This window comes from Nycticebus coucang, chromosome 5, assembly GCF_027406575.1.
Source record: "Nycticebus coucang isolate mNycCou1 chromosome 5, mNycCou1.pri, whole genome shotgun sequence".
NCBI classification, from domain to species: Eukaryota; Metazoa; Chordata; class Mammalia; order Primates; family Lorisidae; genus Nycticebus; species Nycticebus coucang.
The window spans coordinates 55,774,206-55,793,271 of record NC_069784.1 but is presented as its reverse complement, the minus strand read 5'-3'; the positions used below and the strand labels follow the sequence as shown (position 1 = coordinate 55,793,271).

Here is a 19,066-nt window from a genome sequence, read left to right as displayed (position 1 = left end):
CGTCGCTCAAGAACAGTTCGTGGCAGGATTGGTTGTGGCAGGGGAAGACGATTGGTTGGACTGGGAGCAGGGTGTTGATTGGTGAGGGCGGGCTGCAAGGGCGGGGAGGCGGCAGCTGAAGCGCCACCCGCTGGGCTGCGAGTCCCGGTTCGGGAGAGAGGTGGCGGTCGCCAGGGTGAGGTGTAGTGGGTCGCTCTACTGCTGACTTGGAGGCGTGGTAATCGAGAGCCGTGGTTTGGGGAGCCGGGGAGGCTGGGCCGGTGGGCAGCCCTGGCAAATGGGGTAGGGAAATGTCGGGTGGAGTGAGAGAGGCGGACTCCACGCCCTGGAGCGAGGTGGGGGTGCGGGGCCAGGACGGGTTTCGGAGCCCAGGCTGTGAGCATTGCTTGGGGCAGCGTTACCCTCCCTAGGCTTAGTGACTTTACCCAAGGAAATGCTCTGGGCCCAAGTTGAGCCACAAGGACTGGGTGCGGGAGGGTTTGTTTTTGCCCTGAGTCAGTTTGCACTCTTTGATTGGGTCTTCAGACTGAGGACCACCATCAGTTTATCACCTTGTTTTTTATTGTACCCAGATTTTCTTTAGTTATCTTTAATAGGATTCTGAGCTATTTACAGTACTCAGAATAATACCTTGGAGTGTTTATTCCTTAGTCATAGGGATTGGCTGGAGACCCCCATTACAAAGCCTTATTTTTAGATCCTTAGCTTGAGAGAAATAAGTTGAGGCTCTTCTTTACTCATGATTTTAAAATAAACGTACCAAGATGAGGAAATTAAGCCTCAGCTTAACAAACATGTTACCATGTTTAGGTACTTTGTAGGTTTGAATTATCAAGATAATGGAAGGAGATGATCTTTCCCACCTGGAGCTTTGAATGTGCTTTTACTCTGAATGTTTTGGAAATGATAGTATAAATGTACACCATGGTTATGCTTATCAGATAGTTGTTGGCAACTATTTAATACAGATGTCAGGAAACTTCAAAGCTAACTTTTATTGAAAACCATTATCTCAAATGACCCTCATATGCCTCCTCTTCTTAGCTTCCCTTAGGACCTGTGGTCTTAAGTGCTAGTCTCTTCTCCCTTCCCATTCAATTTTAATTAATAAAATTAAACACAGCTAGCATTCAGTACTATACAATTATCCCCATTTCCATTATATTATTTGCCGCTTGTATTTCATTTTTTAAGAGAAACTTATAGCTGAAAAATAGGTAAATTGTAAACAAAACTATATTTGATCAAGTAGATTTTCTTTGCGACATCAGCTGATAACTCAGCACAAATTCATTTACATAAGATATCTAAAGAAGAGCTTGCAAAATTTAGCTTTTGGTTCAAACAGAAGTTGCCCAACAAATTTATCCTTGTCATGATAAAGGCTCTTCCTGCCACTGACTTGTTCAGCCACCAAATTGTCAATATTCTCTATCTCAAACACCAGCATCTACCAGCATGTACTCAAACCAGAAACCTTATAGCTAGCGCCTAGGCTCTACCCTGTACATTTCCATAAATTAATTGCTAGGTCTTATATAGTCTACTTACTAAAACTCTACAATCCATCAACTTCTCACATTCTCCATCACTGACACCTGGACTGATCTCTGATTGGTCTCCCTGCATCCACTGTTGGTGCCTTCAGTTCTTTCTTCTTACTACAGACAGCTATTAATCAAAATTACAAGCATGGCATGTATTATGAAGGGATCTTTGGGATACTATAGAAGCCCATTGCAATGAAACCCAACAAAGTGTAGGAGGTCAGGATTGAGAGGATTTGCTGGCAGAGCCAGAAGGATTATCAGATATCCTTTTACTTTGACTTTATTTCAGAATGGGAGAAAAAATGTTAGTCCTTTGGGCCTCTGTAAAAAGTTGTGATAATGACTGATCTTCAAAACAGACTTATTTAAATATTTCCCTGGCACACTGCATTGTGTAGAAGTGACCAATTAGCTGTGTAACCTTAGGGAGATCCTTTTATATCCCTGAGCTTCAGTTTTCCAAGTTGCACCATCATTAATGGAATCAAGTTTTGTGGTCCCTTCTAGTTCTAAAATTCCATGATTTCTGTGACCTGTAAACATGAATTATGGCCAGAAAGGTGGTGTTAAAAGCAGACAGTGTGAGATTATCAAAAAGTAAAGTAAAATAAAAAGCAAAAAAAAAAAAAAAAAGCAGACAGTGTAAGAGTACAGAGAAGTTTATTGCTCCTGGTCACAGGGCTAGATTTCTTTCAGTTTCCCAAAGCCTTTAATCCCTAAAGACTCCTGTCTTTCAAGACCTTTGCTGCCAGACAGGAAGCTCCATGATGGTAAATAAGTCTGTCTTGAGTATTGTATTCCCAGGGCAAAGCATTTTAGATAATATTAATTGGTTCGAATACAGAAGAAAATGAGGTTTTGTTTTTTGTTTTTTTTTTTTTGTAGAGACAGAGTCTCACTTTATGGCCCTCGGTAGAGTGCCGTGGCCTCACACAGCTCACAGCAACCTCCAACTCCTGGGTTTAAGCGATTCTCTTGCCTCAGCCTCCCGAGTAGCTGGGACTACAGGCGCCCGCCACAATGCCCGGCTATTTTTTGGTTGCAGTTTGGCCGGGGCTGGGCTTGAACCTACCACCCTCGGTATATGGGGCCAGCGCCCTACCGACTGCGCCACAGGCGCTGCCCCAGAAAATGAGTTTTATTTTGATGAGATTGTTTTCAACTATAAACCATCTAAGAAAGAAACCTTTTAAGTTCTAGTCTTAACTATTGCATTAACCAAAAATATATACAGTCGTCCCTCCCCTCAATAACTGCAGGGGATTGGTTCCAGGAACCCTGAAGAACCAAAATCCAAGGATGCTCAAGTCCTGTGTTTAAATTGCCATAGTATTTCCATATAACGTGCACTGTAAATCATCTCTAGTTTACTTATAATACCTAGTATAATGTAAGTGCCTTTTAAATAGCTGTGTTTTTTAATTGTATTACTTTTTACTGGTTTTTTCCCTTTACTCAGCAAATACGGAGGGCCAACTGCATTGTGTTTGCATTGCCATGTAATTTGTTGTTTTGATATTTATCCTTTCTGCTAGACTATCCCATAGCAGGAATTCTTTTCTTTTTTCTTTCTTTTTTTTTTTCGAGATGGAGTCTCACTTTGTCACCCTCCATAGAGTGCCGTGGCATTACAGCTCACAGCAATCTCTAACTGTTGGGCTTAAGCGATTCTCTTGCCTCAGCCTCCCAAGTAGCAGGGATTACAGGCGCCCGCCCCAACGTCCGGCTATTTTTTTGTTACAGTTGTCATTGTTTAGCAGGCCTGGGTTGGGTTTGAACCCGCCTGCCTCGGTGTATGTGGCTGGTGCCCTAATCACTGAGCTATGGGTGCCGAGCCATCTATAGCAGGAATTCTTATTTCTCCTGCTATCCCCAGCATGCTCGGCACATAAGAACTAGCACTGTTTAACTGAGGGACATTAATAATGAAGACAACTTTTGTGCTTTAGGGACCATATAAGGAAAATATATGAAGTAACCAAAAGATAAAAGAAGTCAGGAATTTTCTGGACACCCAGAATAAATCAGTGCTTAATGTAGGAAAGTAGCAGTTTGTGGGTTATATATTCAAGAATTATTTAAGCGGGCTTGGTACCTGTAGCTCAGTGGGTAGGGCACTGGCCACATACACTGGGGCAGAGGAGTTTGAACCCAGTCCAGACCTGCTAAACAATGACAACTATAACAAAAAAATAGGTAGGCATTGTGGCAGGCATTCATAGTCCCAGCTACTTGGGAGGCTGAAGCAAGAGAATTGCTTAAGCCCAAGAGTTTGAGGTTGTTGTAAGCTGTGACGCCACAGTACTCTACCAAGGGCAACATAATAAGACTCTGTCTCAAAGAAAAAGCAAAAATCTTTATGAAAGCAGGCTTGTTGCCTTTCCTATGGTGTATACAAACGTGTTTATGTGGTACCACCCATTCAGAGTGGTGACAGATTTTATTTGCAGCCTGTCTAAAAAGAGAAGCTGGCGGGCTGCCATGGCTCAGGCCTGTAATCCTAGCACTCTGGGAGGCTGAGGCAGGAGGATTGTTGGAGGATGGTAGTTAAAGACCAGCCTTAGCAAGTGAGACTTGTTCTCTACCAAAAAAAAAAGAAAAATTAGCGAGGTGTGGTAATGCATGCTTATAGTCCCAACTACTCAGAAGGCTGAGGTGGGAGGATTATTTGAGCCCAGAATTTTGAGGTTGTCGTGAGCAACGATCATGCCTCCATACTCTAGCCTGTGTGACAGAGTGAGAACCTATCTCAAAAGAAAAAAAAAAAAAAACTACAACTTGGACTTTACCTAACAAATTCAAACAGTGGAACCTAATCATTCGTACCTGTATAGTAATCTGAAATTTAAAAAAAAAAGATGCAAGCCACAAAACATGTTTATTCAGTGAGTTGGGGAATAATCCTCATAATTGATGCATCCTATAGTAGACTCAAGCTCAGCAATCTGAAGGACACAGACATAACAATAAACGGGATGAACAATTACATATGGCATGAACAAGCGTGGTCACGGAGGTGTCATTCACAGAGCAGTGTGATCTAAGGGGAGGCTCAGGCTCAGGAGGTGGCATTAAGGATGAGACTTGATGGGCGGCGCCTGTGGCTCAGTCGGTAGGGCGCCGGCCCCATATACCGAGGGTGGCGGGTTCAAACCCGGTCCCGGCCAAACTGCAACCAAAAAATAGCCGCGCGTTGTGGCAGGCGCCTGTAGTCCCAGCTACTCGGGAGGCTGAGGCAAGAGAATCCCTTAAGCCCAGGAGTTGGAGATTGCTGTGAGCTGTGTGAGGCCACGGCACTCTACCGAGGGCCATAAAGTGAAACTCTGTCTCTACAAAAAAAAAGGATGAGACTTGAAGAAATAGAATTTTGCCAGGCATCAGATTGGACTGAAAGGAGGAAGATGGAAGTGAAACATGTCAGAGCAAGGATACATAAGAAAGCACATCCTGGCCCCCTTCATAGAGGTGGGGAAGAATGTGAGACTATGAAGACAGGAGGCAGAGATCAGGTTATAAAAAAACTTTCATGCCATTAAGGAGTTTGTGTTTAGGCAACAGAGGGCCACTGACGTAGGAGGGCATATATTCAACAAATTGTTGTTAAAAAATGTCTGTATTTTCGGGAGGCTGAGGCAAGAGAATCGCTTAAGCCCAGGAGTTGGAGGTTGCTGTGAGCTGTGTGAGGCCACGGCACTCTACCGAGGGCCATAAAGTGAGACTCTGTCTCTACAAAAAAAAAAAAGTGTATTTTTTTGGGCGGCACCTGTGGCTCAAGGGGTAGGGCGCCGGTCCCATATGCTGGAGGTGGTGGGTTCAAACCCAGCCCTGGCCAAAAGAAAAAATGTCTGTATTTTTTCTTGCTGGCAGAGCTAGAGGAATATCATATCCTTTGACTAGTAGCTACTGTGTGCTAAGCACTGGGTAGGGAAACTGAATAGTTTCTGCCTTGCAGAGTTTACATTCTAATGCGTAGACAGTCAAGATAAACACCTACAGGCTGTTATAATGATTTTGACTTTTAATCATAGTGATATGAGAAACTACTGGGAAGTTTGAGCAGGTAAGTAATTGTGTTGGGAATAAACTGAATGGACAATGGCAGATCCAGAGTCATAATTGGAATTAGGCAAAAGAGAATGTGTTTTAGAGCAGGGTCATAGCAATGCAGAGGTAAAAGGTGGTCAGACTCTGCATAATTGGAAGATAGGGTGAATAAGATTTGCTGATAGGCTGGATGTGCAGTTTGTGAGAGGATTACTAAGGACTAGAAGAATGGAGCACTTACTGTGATGGCAAAGATGATGGGAAGGAGGTGCGTCAGGAGCTTTGTCTGTGCCTGTTTGTCTATTAGACATCAAACAGACACTGTGTAGGCAGTGAGACATACAAACCTGGAGTCCAGGACTAAAAGCCAGGCTGTGAATGAGACTTGATGGAATCACCAAGGAAGTGAAATGGAATAGAACACAGGGCAAAGGACTGATCCCTAGGGCACTAGAGTGTTTGAGGTTAGAAAAACTGGCTCAGCACCTGTAGCTCAGAGGCTAAGGTGCCGGCTACATACACCAGAGCTGGCAGGTTTGAACCCGGCCCAGGGCCTGCTAAACAACGACAACTGCAACAAAAAAATAGCTGGGTGTTGTAGCAGACCCCTGTAGTCCCAGCTACTAGTGAGGCTGAGGCAAAAGAATTGCTTAAGCCCAAGAGTTTGAGGTTGCTGTGAGCTGTAACACCACAGCACTCTACCAAGGGTGACATAGTGAGACTCTGTCTCCAAAAAGAAAAGGTTAGATAAACGAAAAGAACCTGCAAGTAAGAGTGAGGGCACAGCCAGAGAGGAGGGAAACCAGGAGGGTGTGCCTGGGGGGAAGCCAAGGAAATAAAGTGTTTCAGAGCAGAGGGAATCAGCAGCTGTGCCAGACACTCTGCGTGCTCTGGTAAGATGAGAACTGAGAAATGGTCTTCAGGGTTAGCAGTTGGTTACGGGTGACCTTGAGGAAAGTAGATAGTATAGATTCAAGAAGAGAAACTGAGGACAGAAATATAGATCTCTTGATTGTTTTTTTTTTTCCTGTAAAAGAAGGGAAAGAAGTGGGAAATAACTGAAGGAACAAGTAGGATAGAGAAAGGTTTTTCTTTAAGAAGGGGGGAGGGGGCTTAGCGCCTGTAGCTCAGCTGCTAGGGTGCCAGCCACGTACACCAGAGCTGGCAGGTTCGAATCCAGCCTGGGCCCGCCAAACAACAATGACAACTACAACCAAAAAATAGCCAGGCATTGTGGTGGGTGCCTGTAGTCCCAGCTACTTGGGAGGCTGAGGCAAGAGAATCACTTAAGCCCAAGAGTTGGAGGTTGCTCTGAGCTGTGACTCCACAGCACTCTACCCAGGATGACATAGTGAGACTCTCTTAAAAAAAAAAAAAAAAGAAGGGGGAATGTTTGTCTGCTAATGGCAAGATCCAGTAGGGAGGAAAACATTAACAGAACAAGAGAAGAAAAGAGCCCTGGTGGGCAGCACTTTATGAAAGACTAAACAATTGCTGACCAGTCATGAGTTACCCAGGAAGATGGGTAGTTTCTGCATAAAGTTGCTAATCAGCAATGTGTTAACATAGCAGCTGTTCCCCGATTTATTTCTCCCAGTCTCAGTTCCCAGTTGTCTGAAATTTAGCCTGTTTTATTCTTTCTCCCCTTCTTGTCTCTCAGCTGCTTATATTATAAAATCACTTCGTGTCTCTAGCATCTTAACACATCGTTGTTAAGAAATGTTAAGATTTCCTGGGCGGCGCCTGTGGCTCATCAGGCAGGGCGCCAGTCCCATATGCCGGAGGTGGTGGGTTCAAACCCAGCCCCGGCCAAAAAAAAAAAAAAAAAAAAAAGAAATGTTAAGATTTCCTGTAGTCCCAGCTGCTCTAGAGGCGGAAGCAAGAGAGAGAATCGCGTAAGCCCAAGAGTTAGAGATTGCTGTGAGCCGTCTGACGCCACGGCACTCTACCCAAGGGCAGTACAGTGAGACTCTGTCTCTACAGAAAAAAAAGAAATGTTAAGATTTGCTTGGTAGCAAAGTGAAGACTGTGTCAGTGAGACTAGAAATAGCAAGAAATAGCAAGAAAGCCTATGAGGCCATGGCAGTGGTCTGCAGGAGATTTGATGAGTTTCTGAATCAGATGGGGAGCTGTGTTGTTGGCATTGTTAACACAGGCAGTAATTGAAGCTGCAGGTGTGGATGAAATTGGCCAGAGAGCAGAGTGGCATTAACAACACATAAAGAGGACCCAGGAAGACAAGCCCCAAATTCAGAAGCATCCTCCAGGGAAACGGGAAAAAACAAAAGAAATTGGGCAAGATACCAAGGGAAGTTTTTTTTGTTTTGTTTTGTTTTGTTTTTGTAGAGACAGAGTTTCACTTTATGGCCCTCGGTAGAGTGCCGTGGCATCACACAGCTCACAGCAACCTCCAACTCCTGGGCTTAAGCGATTCTCCTGCCTCAGCCTCCCGAGTAGTTGGGACTACAGGCGCCCGCTGCAACTCCCGGCTATTTTTTTGTTGCAGTTCGGCCGGGGCCGGGTTTGAACCCGCCACCCTCGGTATATGGGGCCGGCGCCTTACCCTCTGAGTCACAAGGGAAGTTTTATGGAGGGAGAATCTGCCTCCCTGCTGCCATAGAGGCAAAGTGAGGTGAGGCTTTGTGCACACTCTCCAGGTGACTATCTGGGAAGTTAGAGTTTGGTGAAGGAGCAGGGCAGAGCCCATTTCTGCTGATAGCTGGTTGAGGAGTAAATAGAAACCTACCAGTAGGCTTAGGAGTTGAGTTTAGGTTTAGTTGAGGAGTAAAGAGAAACCTACCTCAACCAGTACCTGGTTGAGGAGTAAATAGAAACTTAAAGTAAAGGCAGTAAATGAAGATCGTACTTCCCAGAAAAGTAAGTAGCAAGGCCTTTACTAGGCTTGGAACAGCATTCCTTGCAGTCAACAGCTTCTGGAAAGACTTGGAAGCATAGAAAGATTTAGATAAGGAATTTTAAATAGTTTGATTTGAAATCTAACATATTTAAGTATTTGACTCATTTACTGTTTTTTTCTTTTGTCTTTTAAAACTGAGCAATGTATAGTTCTTTTTGAGGGGGAAACAGTGAAGTAAGCTTCTGTTCAGTTGTATCTATATGTGTACCTTAGCCATCTTTTAAAAACACCCCAAAGCCTTCCATGTGGGATAGATTTTGAAATTGCTGAAGCTCTTGAAATGGGAAGGGAGACAATAGCAGTCTTTTCAAGAATGTGTTCCCATGCTTCTCTCCTAGTCAACAGGTGTTGGATGAAAGCTTTCTTTTCCTCTGTTTGCTTATTTCAGAATGTAAGTGAGCGGAAATGTCCACTGAACAAAACTCTTGGACAAGCCTGTTCACAGCTCAGAAAATAGCCCTGGGGCTTGGGATCCCAGCCAGTGCCGCGGTCGCCTACATCCTGTACCGCAGGTACCGGGAGAGCAGAGGTACGGCTGTGCGTGCAGAGATGCCCAGGCCAGCTCCTGCCTTTTTAAATGAGGACGAAACTTCCCTTACCAGGCCAAGTATTGTTGGGGTGAATTGGCTTTCTGTGAAGACTCTTTTAGCGGAACTATATGGTTTCCTTTTTCCCATGTTCTTACTATGAAGCTAGTCTACCAAACTACAACTCCATTCATCTGTCCCTTTCAGCAAGATCAGGGTGGCAATAGGATTTTTTAAAATTTCTATACATATACATATATATACATATATATATGTTCCTTCTCACTAATTAGTTGTTAGAAGCTAGTTTCTTCAAAGTCTGAACCTAGAGAGAGGACTTGTGTACACATCAGTCAGGAGAGGTTCTGAGCCTATTGGATACCTTGGGCAACTTTTGGCCTTCATTCTTCTCCAGTAGTCATGTCTTGGGAGAAGTACTTTGCCCAAAACCCAGCTCCTCTTCTTTGGAGAGTCTACTTTTCATATTTTAGCATCTGAAATAGTATTTCAGAGAACATGCCCGTCTCGGGTTTGTTGAGAACCTCTGATTCTCCCCGGGAGGCTGCTTCTCCTTGTTACCACAGCTGAGGTGCTCAGTTCGTATTTTGGATTATGGTTTATTTGACAGGCAAATCTTGGGCAGAGCTGGTAGTATCAGAGTGGGTGGGTGTTATCTGAATTCAATCTGATGAGCCATGATCTGTGCAGAAGAGCGGCTGACGTTTGTTGGGGAAGATGACATTGAAATAGAGATGCGAGTTCCCCAGGAAGCTGTGAAGTTCATCATTGGCCAGCAAGGAGCCAATATTAAACAGGTGAGCGTGTGAGCAGGCAACAGGCTTTCCCAGAATTGAGTCTGTTTATCTCTTTTCTTCCTCTGACCCCGTATCACAAAACACACCCATGTGTATATTTTAAAAAGAACAAGTACAGGAACTTTTTAGGTAACTTTGCTATTTTCTTTCTAGAGAAGAGTACTTCTGCGTAGAGAATGGATGGCTTAGCTTGAAATAGGGGTTTCTGGTTGGATGATTGTCAGACTGAAATAGCTTGAACTATTCTGTGGAAGTAATGAATTCATTAATTGATAGTAAATATCGCTGCTTGTTCTATCATCCATTGCTGAAATGTCAAGAAAACAAAATATGATTCTTATTCTAAATAAAATTGGGGTGGGGAGAGCATTCTAAAACCAAAGAAAAAAAGAGTTTGGAATTAACTGCTATTTGGGGGTTACTTTTGTTACTAATCTCCTTCCCTAAGTATAAGTAATGAGGACTGATTATGGTCTTGATTTAGCTAAATCAAGCTAATGTGTTTGGCCAACTCTTTCTACTTCCAGGGTTTGCTTTAGAGTGTCCCTAGCTGGGCTCAAATGGGAACTCTTCCAGAACATATTGGAACATGTCATGTCCTTTTCTCTGCAGCTGCGGAAACAGACAGGTGCTCGTATTGATGTGGACACAGAGAATGTGGGCGATGAGCGTGTGCTGCTTATCAGTGGTTTTCCTGTCCAGGTGTGCAAGGCCAAAGCGGCGATCCATCAGATGCTGGTAGAGAACACCCCAGTGTCTGAGCAGCTCTCAGTCCCCCAGAGATCTGTGGGCAGAATCATAGGTACACTGGATGGCTTTCCCTGGGTCCTCTATTCTTTACTTTTGCCTTTCTTTTACAATCTCCCAAGGGTTCTTTTGGCCTATTCTCCTTTTTTTTTTTTTTTTTTTTTTTTTTGCAGTTTTTGGCCGGGGCTGGCTTTGAACCTGCCACCTCTGGCATATGGGGCCAGTGCCCTACTCCTTTGAGCCACAGGCACTGCCCAGGCCTATTCTCCTTTTACCTTGCTGAAGAAAAAAGACAGGGACATTTTTTTTTTTTCTTTGAGACAGTCTCCCTTTGTCACCCTTGGTAGAGTGCCGGGGTGTCACAGCTCACAGCAATCTCAAACTCTTGGGCACGAGAGATCCTCTTGCCTTAGCCTCCCAAGTAGCTGGGATTACAGGCGCCTGTCCCAACACCCGGCTACTTTTTAGAGATGAGGTCTTGTTCTTGCTCAGGCTGGTCTCAAACTCATGAGCTTAGGCAATCCACTTGCCTCAGCCTCCAAAGTGCTGGGATTACAGGCGTGGGCCACCACACCTGGCCCTAGTTTTACTTTTTTAAAAGAATTGTTGGTAAAGCAAAACCCATTACCTCAAGAAGTTTTATGATCTGAACCTTAGGCTCCAGAAGGGTTCTGGTAAATGTATTTGCCTTGTAATTTTTAAAGGGTTGCTAGGGATCCTCATATTATCCAGAATCTTTTAAAATGGGGCTCTAGACAGTACCTATTATGCTTTCCCCCAGAGCATCCCTTCATGCTGCTGTTAGAGGCAGTGAAACGTCCTGTCCTTGGCCCAGTGTTCTGACACACCCTGCAGCATATCCTCTTACAACCTGGGATGTAAAGTGTGACCTTGCTAAGTGGTCGAAAAAAATGAAAATGACATGAAGCTAATCTAGCCTAAGTATAGAATTTAAAATGGATAAAGCAAAGAATCCCATGTTCTCCTTCCTACAGTAATTGCAGCAGTTTCCTTCTTTCCATTCGACACCTTACATTTTGTTCAACTCGGAAATGAGAATGTCTGCCTTCTCCTCATATACACAAAATAATGATTTCTCTAGTAGTGAGGTTGGCCAGGAGGAAAGGATGGGTTTTTATGTATTGTTCAATGTAGGAAGAGGCGGTGAGACGATTCGTTCTATCTGTAAGGCCTCTGGAGCCAAAATTACCTGTGACAAAGAATCAGAGGGGACATTACTACTATCAAGACGTATAAAAATCTCAGGAACACAGAAGGAAGTGGCAGCAGCTAAGGCAAGTAGACCGACTGATAGACCAGAATCAGACTTGAAAAGGAGAAGAGCCCTTTCCTCCATCCTGGGTCAGAATATCATCCTTTCTCTTGTTGTTCACAGCATTTGATACTGGAGAAAGTTTCAGAAGATGAAGAACTTCGGAAGAGAATTGCACATTCTGCAGAAACCAGAGTTCCACGCAAGCAACCAATCAGTGTGAGAAGAGAGGAAATGACAGAGCCGGACGGAGCTGGAGAGCCAACAGTAGGGAAAAACACAAGTTCTAGCATGGGGCAGCCTGCTCCCCGGGCAGTTACTCCCCACAAAGGAGGAGGTGACGTGGCTGCTGTGGGGCCAAAGGAAAGCTCCGGGGAGAAACCTAACGATGACAGCCTTCAGAAGTCTGGTGCCCAGGCCATTCCGGAGACATCCATATACGAAAGTATGTAACAAAGAGGAAAGTCCATACCCAACATGGAAGGTAGAAATACTGGCTTACATAACCCAAAATTAGCAATAAAAAATCATTTCTGTTTTTGTGACTACATTTATAAGTTTTTCATCACAGATAAGCCTTTCTGGTAATACGTTACTTGGATTAATGCTAAAATGTTTTTCTGAATATAAACCAACTATTGATAAAGGAAAATGAGAGAAATACACTGACACAGGGAACTAGTCTGTGAGTAAATACATCAAATAACAGAAATTACATCATATTCTGTCTCTAGACCTACTTTTTTTTTAAATTTCAGGTTAGGCTCAGCACCTGTGGCTCAAGCAGCTAAGGTGCCAGCCACATACACCTGAGCTGACGGGTTTGAATCCAGCCCGGGCCACCAAATAACAACCGGTTGCAACCAAAAAATAGCCAGGTGTTGTGGCAGGCGCCTGTGGTCCCAGCTACTTGGGAGGCGGAGACAGGAGAATCACTTGAGGCCAGGAGTTGGAGGTTGCTGTGAGCTGTGACGCCACGGCACTCTACCCAGGGTCACAGCTTGAGGCTCTGTCTCTAAATAAATAAATAAATAAAAATTTCAGGTTAATGTGAGGACATAAATACTAGGTTACAATGTTTGTTTGTTAGGTAAAGTCCCTCTTATAGTTATGTCCAGCCACCAGATGTGCCCATTAAGTGAGAGCACATCAAGCCCCTCCCGCAGGCCCCCTCCCCCAACTTGAATTGAGTTTTTCTCTTATGTGGGCATGAATTAAATCGTCAGCTGGCTTCCTATTAGTATTGAGTACACTGGATACTTGCTTTTCCATTCTTGTGATACTTTACTAAGAAGAATATGCATCAACTCCAAGTTAATACAAAAGATGTAAAGTCTCTATCTTTTTTATGGCTGAATAGTATTCTGGGATGTACATATACCACAGCTTGTATATGGTATATGTACAATCCATTCCTGAGTTGGTGGGCATTTATGTTGTTTTCCACATCTTGGCAATTGTAAATTGAGCTGTGATAAACAATCTAGAGTGCAAATGTCCTTATGATAAAATGATTTGGGGGAGTTGGACATGGTGGCTTACGCCTGTAATCTTAGCACTCTGGGAGGCTGAGGTGGGTGGATTGCCTGAGCTCATGGGTTCGAGACCAGCCTGAGCCAGAGTGAGACCTCATCTCTAAAAAATAGCTGGGTGTTGTGTTGTGGCGGGTGCCTGTAGTCTCAGCTACTTGGGAGGCTGAGACAAGAGAATCACTTAAGCCCAGGAGTTTGAGGTTGCTGTGACCTGTGACGCCACAGTACTCTACCAAGGGTGATAAAGTGAAGCTCTGTCTCAAAAAAAAAAAAAAAATTTTTTTTCTTCTGGGTAGATGCTTAGTAATGGGGTTGTGGGATCAAATGGAAGGTCTAGACTTACTTTTTTTTTTTTTTTTAGACTTTTTATACAAGTAAAATTCTCAGATTTTTTTTGCCTATCTCATTACTGTTTTGAAAATCATCACTGTTCAAGAATGAAAAGGCTGTGAGCTTTCTTTCCTGTACATAAGTATTGGTGTAGGAAGAGAGGGCCAGGCACCGGGCTGGCAGAGTCAGTGGTAGAGTGGGGTCTGGGACAACCCATGTGTTTTGCTGTCCACATACTTTTGTACTAATCCACGCCACAGCTAGCCACAGTCACCATCATTATGATTGACTGATTTGAATACATGACACATAACTAAACAAGTGAACTGTTACTACATGGGGGATACAGAGAGTAGCTTAGTGTGGTTCTTTAGGATGTTGTGGTATGATTCATCCAGTTGTCCTTTCAGCCATTTTAAAATAGTGACAGCCATTCAGTATTTATAACTCTTGCTCCCCTGATGCAGCCTCTATTCCAACCAGAGATTGGTTCTGATCCCATCCCTATCCCTGTGTTCAGTCCCTAGCCCTGACTTCAGTTTCCATGCTGATGAGTACCTAGAAGTCTATGTCTCTGCCTCTGAACACCCTAACCACTTCTGGATCCAGATCATTGGCTCCCGCAGCCTGCAGTTGGATAAGCTTGTCAATGAGATGACCCAGCACTATGAAAATAGCCTGGTGAGTTGCCACAGGGACAGGACTGGGGTGCGATAAGGAGTTGCATCTTCTTCATTGTAGTACTTCGTCTTTCCCTTTTCCTGCGGGGCATCTACTTCATTCATCTCCTGCCATTCCCTGTTTGTTAGCCTACTGCTTTGTAACTCTGTCCCTTCCTGACATGCCCATGTTTAGCCTGAAGATTTGACTGTGCAAATAGGAGACATTGTAGCAGCACCTTTACTTACAAATGGTTCCTGGTATCGAGCCCAGATCCTTGGCACATTGGAAAATGGGAACTATGACCTCTACTATGTTGACTTTGGAGATAATGGAGATTGTCCACTGAACGACCTCAGGGCTCTCAGGTCAGTGCAGAGGCCAAGATGGAGTCAGCTAGAATCTCACCTGTTGACCGGTCCTGGCCATAGAGTTGTGAGCTGTTGAAATTCATCACCAGGGGATTTGGAAGGCAACTTACTTACAGAGACCTGGGTTAGGTAGTTCTGTCTGAAAGTAAGTGATATCAGACCCAAAAGGGTCAGGTGTGGTGGCTCACATCTGCAATCCCAGCATTCTGGGAGGCCCAGATGGTGGATCCTTTGAGCTCAGGAGTTTGAGACCAGCCTGAACAAGAGCAAGACCCATGTCTAATGAAAGTAGAAAAATTAGGGCAGTGCTTGTGGCTCAGTAAGTAGGACGCCGGCCCCATATACCAAGGTTGGCGGGTTCGAACCCAGCCCCAGCCAAACTGCAACAAAAAAATAGTCAGGTGTTGTGGCAGGCACCTGGAGTCCCAGCTACTCAGGAGGCTGAGGCAAGAGAATTGCCTAAGCTCAAGAGCTGGAGGTTGCTGTGAGCTGTGATGCCACGGTACTCTACCAAGGGTGACAAAGTGAGGCTTTGTTTCCTAAAAAAAAAAAAAAAGTAGAAAATTTAGCCAGTTTTGTGGCAGGCACCTGTCATCTCAGCTACTCAGGAGGCTAAGGCAAGAGGATCACTTGAACCTAAGAGTTTGAGGTTGCCATGAGCTAGGCTGAGGCCATAGCACTCTATCCACGGTGACAGAGTAAAACTCTGTCTCAAAAAGAAAAAAAAGGCTCGGCACCCATAGCTCAGTGATTAGGGTGCTAGCCACATACACCAGGGTTGGCGGGTTGGAACCCAGCCCAAGTCTGCCAAACAACAGTGACAACTACGACAAAAAAATTGGCATTGTGGAGGGCACCTGTAGTCCCAGCTAACTGGGAGGGTGAGGCAAGAGACTCACTTAAGCCCAAGAGTTTGAGGTTGCTGTGAGCTATAACACCATGGCACTCTACCAACGGGGACATAGTGAGACTCTGTCAAAAAAAAAAAAAAAAAAAAAAGGGCTCTTCTGGCCCTAGAATTCTCATCTCAGTTTCTTTCAATTTAGGAGCGACTTCCTAAGCCTTCCTTTTCAAGCAATAGAGTGCAGTCTGGCACAGATCGCCCCATCAGGTAAGTCAGCTGCACCACCTATTGACTGTGCCTCTTAATAGGAAAACTTCCACACCACACATGGGTGGGATTCTTACATTCCCAGGCTTTGCGAATTCTGGAGACTTTTCTGCACCAGCACTAGAGAGTGGCAGCCAGAAACCTGGCTGTCAGACCCATTGCCACCAGAGAATACATAGGTGCCTTCCTGAGTAGAGAGGGATAGTTCCAACTTCCTCCAGGTATAATCCCCACCTTGTCAGCACTGGCCACTTCTGAGGTTTGCTCCTACAATCTTTTGCCAGGTGAACAGTGGGAAGAGGAAGCATTGGATGAATTTGACAGACTCACTCACTGTGCTGACTGGAAGCCCCTTATGGCCAGGATCTCTAGCTATGTCCACACTGGGGTCTCAACGTGGCCAAAGATCTACTTATATGACACTAGCAGTGGGGAGGTAGGACTGGAGTTAACTCCTTGATCACTGCATCTTCAGTATATTTACAGCCACCTTTACTTCCCAGAAACCCTTATCTCCTACTCACCATCCCTCTGAAGGAATGTATTTAAAGTGTCATTCCTAGCTCTTCTGCCTTGCCGCCTCAGATTTACATCTCAGATTCACAGAGAGAACATTATTCTCTCTTCATTTCTCTTCTCAGAAACTTGATATTGGGCTAGAATTAGTTCGTAAAGGATACGCAGTTGAGATTCCTGAAGACATGGAAGAAAACGGAGGTGTCCCAGACATGTTGAAGGATGTGGTGAGTGAGCCGTCATCGCCATTCAGGGTGCTTTCTCTGGACAAATACAGTGCCTGGGAGACAGTGAGGGCTTCTAGGCATGACAGTTTGTTAGCTTTCCTAAGCACTCTGAGCTGGTCCCCTAATTCAGCCAAGGAGGCACTGTCCCCCACCTCAGCAGCCAAACCTGAGTGCCTTAACCAGGTCCTGTAGAAAATGACAGGATGGTGCCTCCTTTTCCAACATCCAACATGTTCTTTCTTTTATTCCCTTAGGCCGCAGACACAGATGCCTCTCTCATCTCTGTGTTCACTGAGACCGAAAAGAGCCCTGGAGAGATGACATATACCCTATCCTCCCCAAGCCTGTCGGGTACAAACAGCATTTCCTCCCTAGAGCATCTTTGGGGGTTACCTTTTCTCAATCTTTCTAAACTAGGGAGGTTAAGGTATGGTTCTTAGTCATGTCATTGAGCACCAAGAGGCCCATTTTTCTCCTGAGCCTTGCTGGTAGCACCTTATAGAATTGGGTGGTATCTAACTTTTTCCTCCCCACTACTCAATAGAAGCTGCCTCTGTGTCTGGTCATAACCCTGCAGACGACTTCTCACTCTCAAGTCAGGACTCAGCTTGCACAGTCACCTGCTTTGCTGTGAGTGGACCCATCTGTCTGTAGCAACAGGAAAGTAATGAGGGTGACAACAGGGGCCTTGCTTGACGACTTCTCTCCCATTCCCTATCTTAATATGCTTCTGTGCAGCTTCTCTGTTACAGTTTAACTTGCTGTCAGATTAAGCCCTTTCAAGCTTTTGTGTTTTTGTGTGTTTGGCAGGATTTGGTGCCTGGAGAGAGAAGTCTTTGCTAGAGACCCATGCCACTCTTCATTACATATGCTGCCTGGCTTGCTGTGGACCACATCGGTTTTCTCCTTCTATTGGACAACCAAAAAGTGTGGGGCAAAGGGAAACAGATACACTCCCCTACTCCGCCTCTGATTTCTCCCCCACCCTCCAGTGTCTGCATACTGCTGTCACTTCCAGGCTGTTCTCATCAGGCTTGGTCCCCTCTGCCCATCACAATGCACACTGCTTCTAGGCTCTGTTCTTTTTGAGGCTGGGAAACAGCCAGAGTTTGTCATTGAAAGTGATGATGCAGCAGCCTGACTCACATTTTGTTTTTGTTTTGTTTTTTAAGACAGAATTTCACTTGATCACCCTCGGTAGAGTGCTATGGCGTCTTAGCTCACAGCAACCCTAAACTGGGGCTCAGGAGATTCTCTTGTCTCAGCCTCCTGAGTAGCTGGGACTATAGGGTCTCACCACTGCTGGACTCACCTTGTCAGGTGACTGTAGCTAAAGGAAGTTTTTGAGTGGTAAGCTCAAGGACTAGGGGCTTGAACACTGCGTTTGAGTCAGGAGGCAAAGGCAAAAATGGGCAAAATTTATTTAATAATCTTGAGAAGTGAAGAGAATGCTACCTCCTAGCCTCAGTTGCTGATGTTACTGGAGACAGGTTTTTGAAACTCTGCTCCAGCTATTTCTCTGTGAACTTTAGGTAAAATTCTAAGAGAGAGGGAGCTCAGGAAGTACTCTAAATTGCTAACATAGTACCCATATGTGTACACACACACACCCATGGAGAACATACATAGTTACATTTGAGTCATTTGGGGTGATTCTTTGCTGAATAAAGTTCTCGAGAAAATCTAAACCCAGATGCTGATTGAATCACAAGGTGGAAGCAGCCTATAGGGAAAGTGTCTTCTGAGCACAAATCTGGTAAAAACCGCCACCTCACACAAAGGGGTGCCTCTGTGAAAAAGTGTCCCCCCATGTATACGTCTGTATTTGTTTTCTAAAGTTACTTTAAAAGTTGCCCTTCACTAAGAACTCGCGCAGGTTTAGGCTGTGTGAGTAACAGCCCACACAGACTGCAGCAGGACCTCCCAGTCATTCCCCTGCCTCACTGGCCACCTTCAATTGACCTGATCCTCATAGAGGGGACATGCTCCACATGTGTCAGTGCAGCAGGCCCAGTTCCTCATGCTGAGCAGTTTTTCACAGTTCCTTGGGTGGTCAAGTTACAGAGGTTCTACCGTATTTGGAAGACAAAGCCTCGATTAGGTTCTAGAACCCTGGATTCTAGGAATAGACCCCACTGTCAACTTCTCAGTGTAGGCAGCCCATTTCCTTATTGCATCTTTCATTTCTGATGGTATTGGGAGGGTGAGAACTTTGAAAGCGCTTGAAAAAAGTATAAATGTTTAGTAATAGGAGTGGTAGAAAAAATGGGAAATAAACTGGGTAACCTGGAAGGCATCCTACGCAATAATTTTTTTTTTAATCTAGGGATTAGTGAGTTCTACCAATATATTACATGGCAACTATATTTTCCCACAACCACAATTTTCAAAATCTATTTTCTCAGAAAAGTCTGCAGCAACTAGTAGAAAGCCCTAGTGAAGCAGC

General features: G+C 44.6%; 1 protein-coding gene across 1 annotated transcript; it reads left to right on the top strand.

Moving 5' to 3' along the window:
• Nucleotides 1-112: 112 nt before the first annotated feature.
• TDRKH (tudor and KH domain containing) lies at nucleotides 113-18,308 on the top strand. Its single transcript, XM_053591558.1, has 14 exons — nucleotides 113-217; nucleotides 8,900-9,040; nucleotides 9,747-9,853; nucleotides 10,466-10,655; nucleotides 11,756-11,895; nucleotides 11,997-12,318; nucleotides 14,256-14,416; nucleotides 14,591-14,763; nucleotides 15,813-15,877; nucleotides 16,162-16,313; nucleotides 16,519-16,620; nucleotides 16,875-16,971; nucleotides 17,165-17,250; nucleotides 17,431-18,308. Exons 2-14 carry the CDS (start codon nucleotides 8,917-8,919, stop codon nucleotides 17,461-17,463), a joined length of 1,752 nt encoding a protein of 583 aa, XP_053447533.1. The 5' UTR covers nucleotides 113-217; nucleotides 8,900-8,916; the 3' UTR covers nucleotides 17,464-18,308.
• The last annotated feature ends 758 nt before the right edge of the window (nucleotides 18,309-19,066 follow it).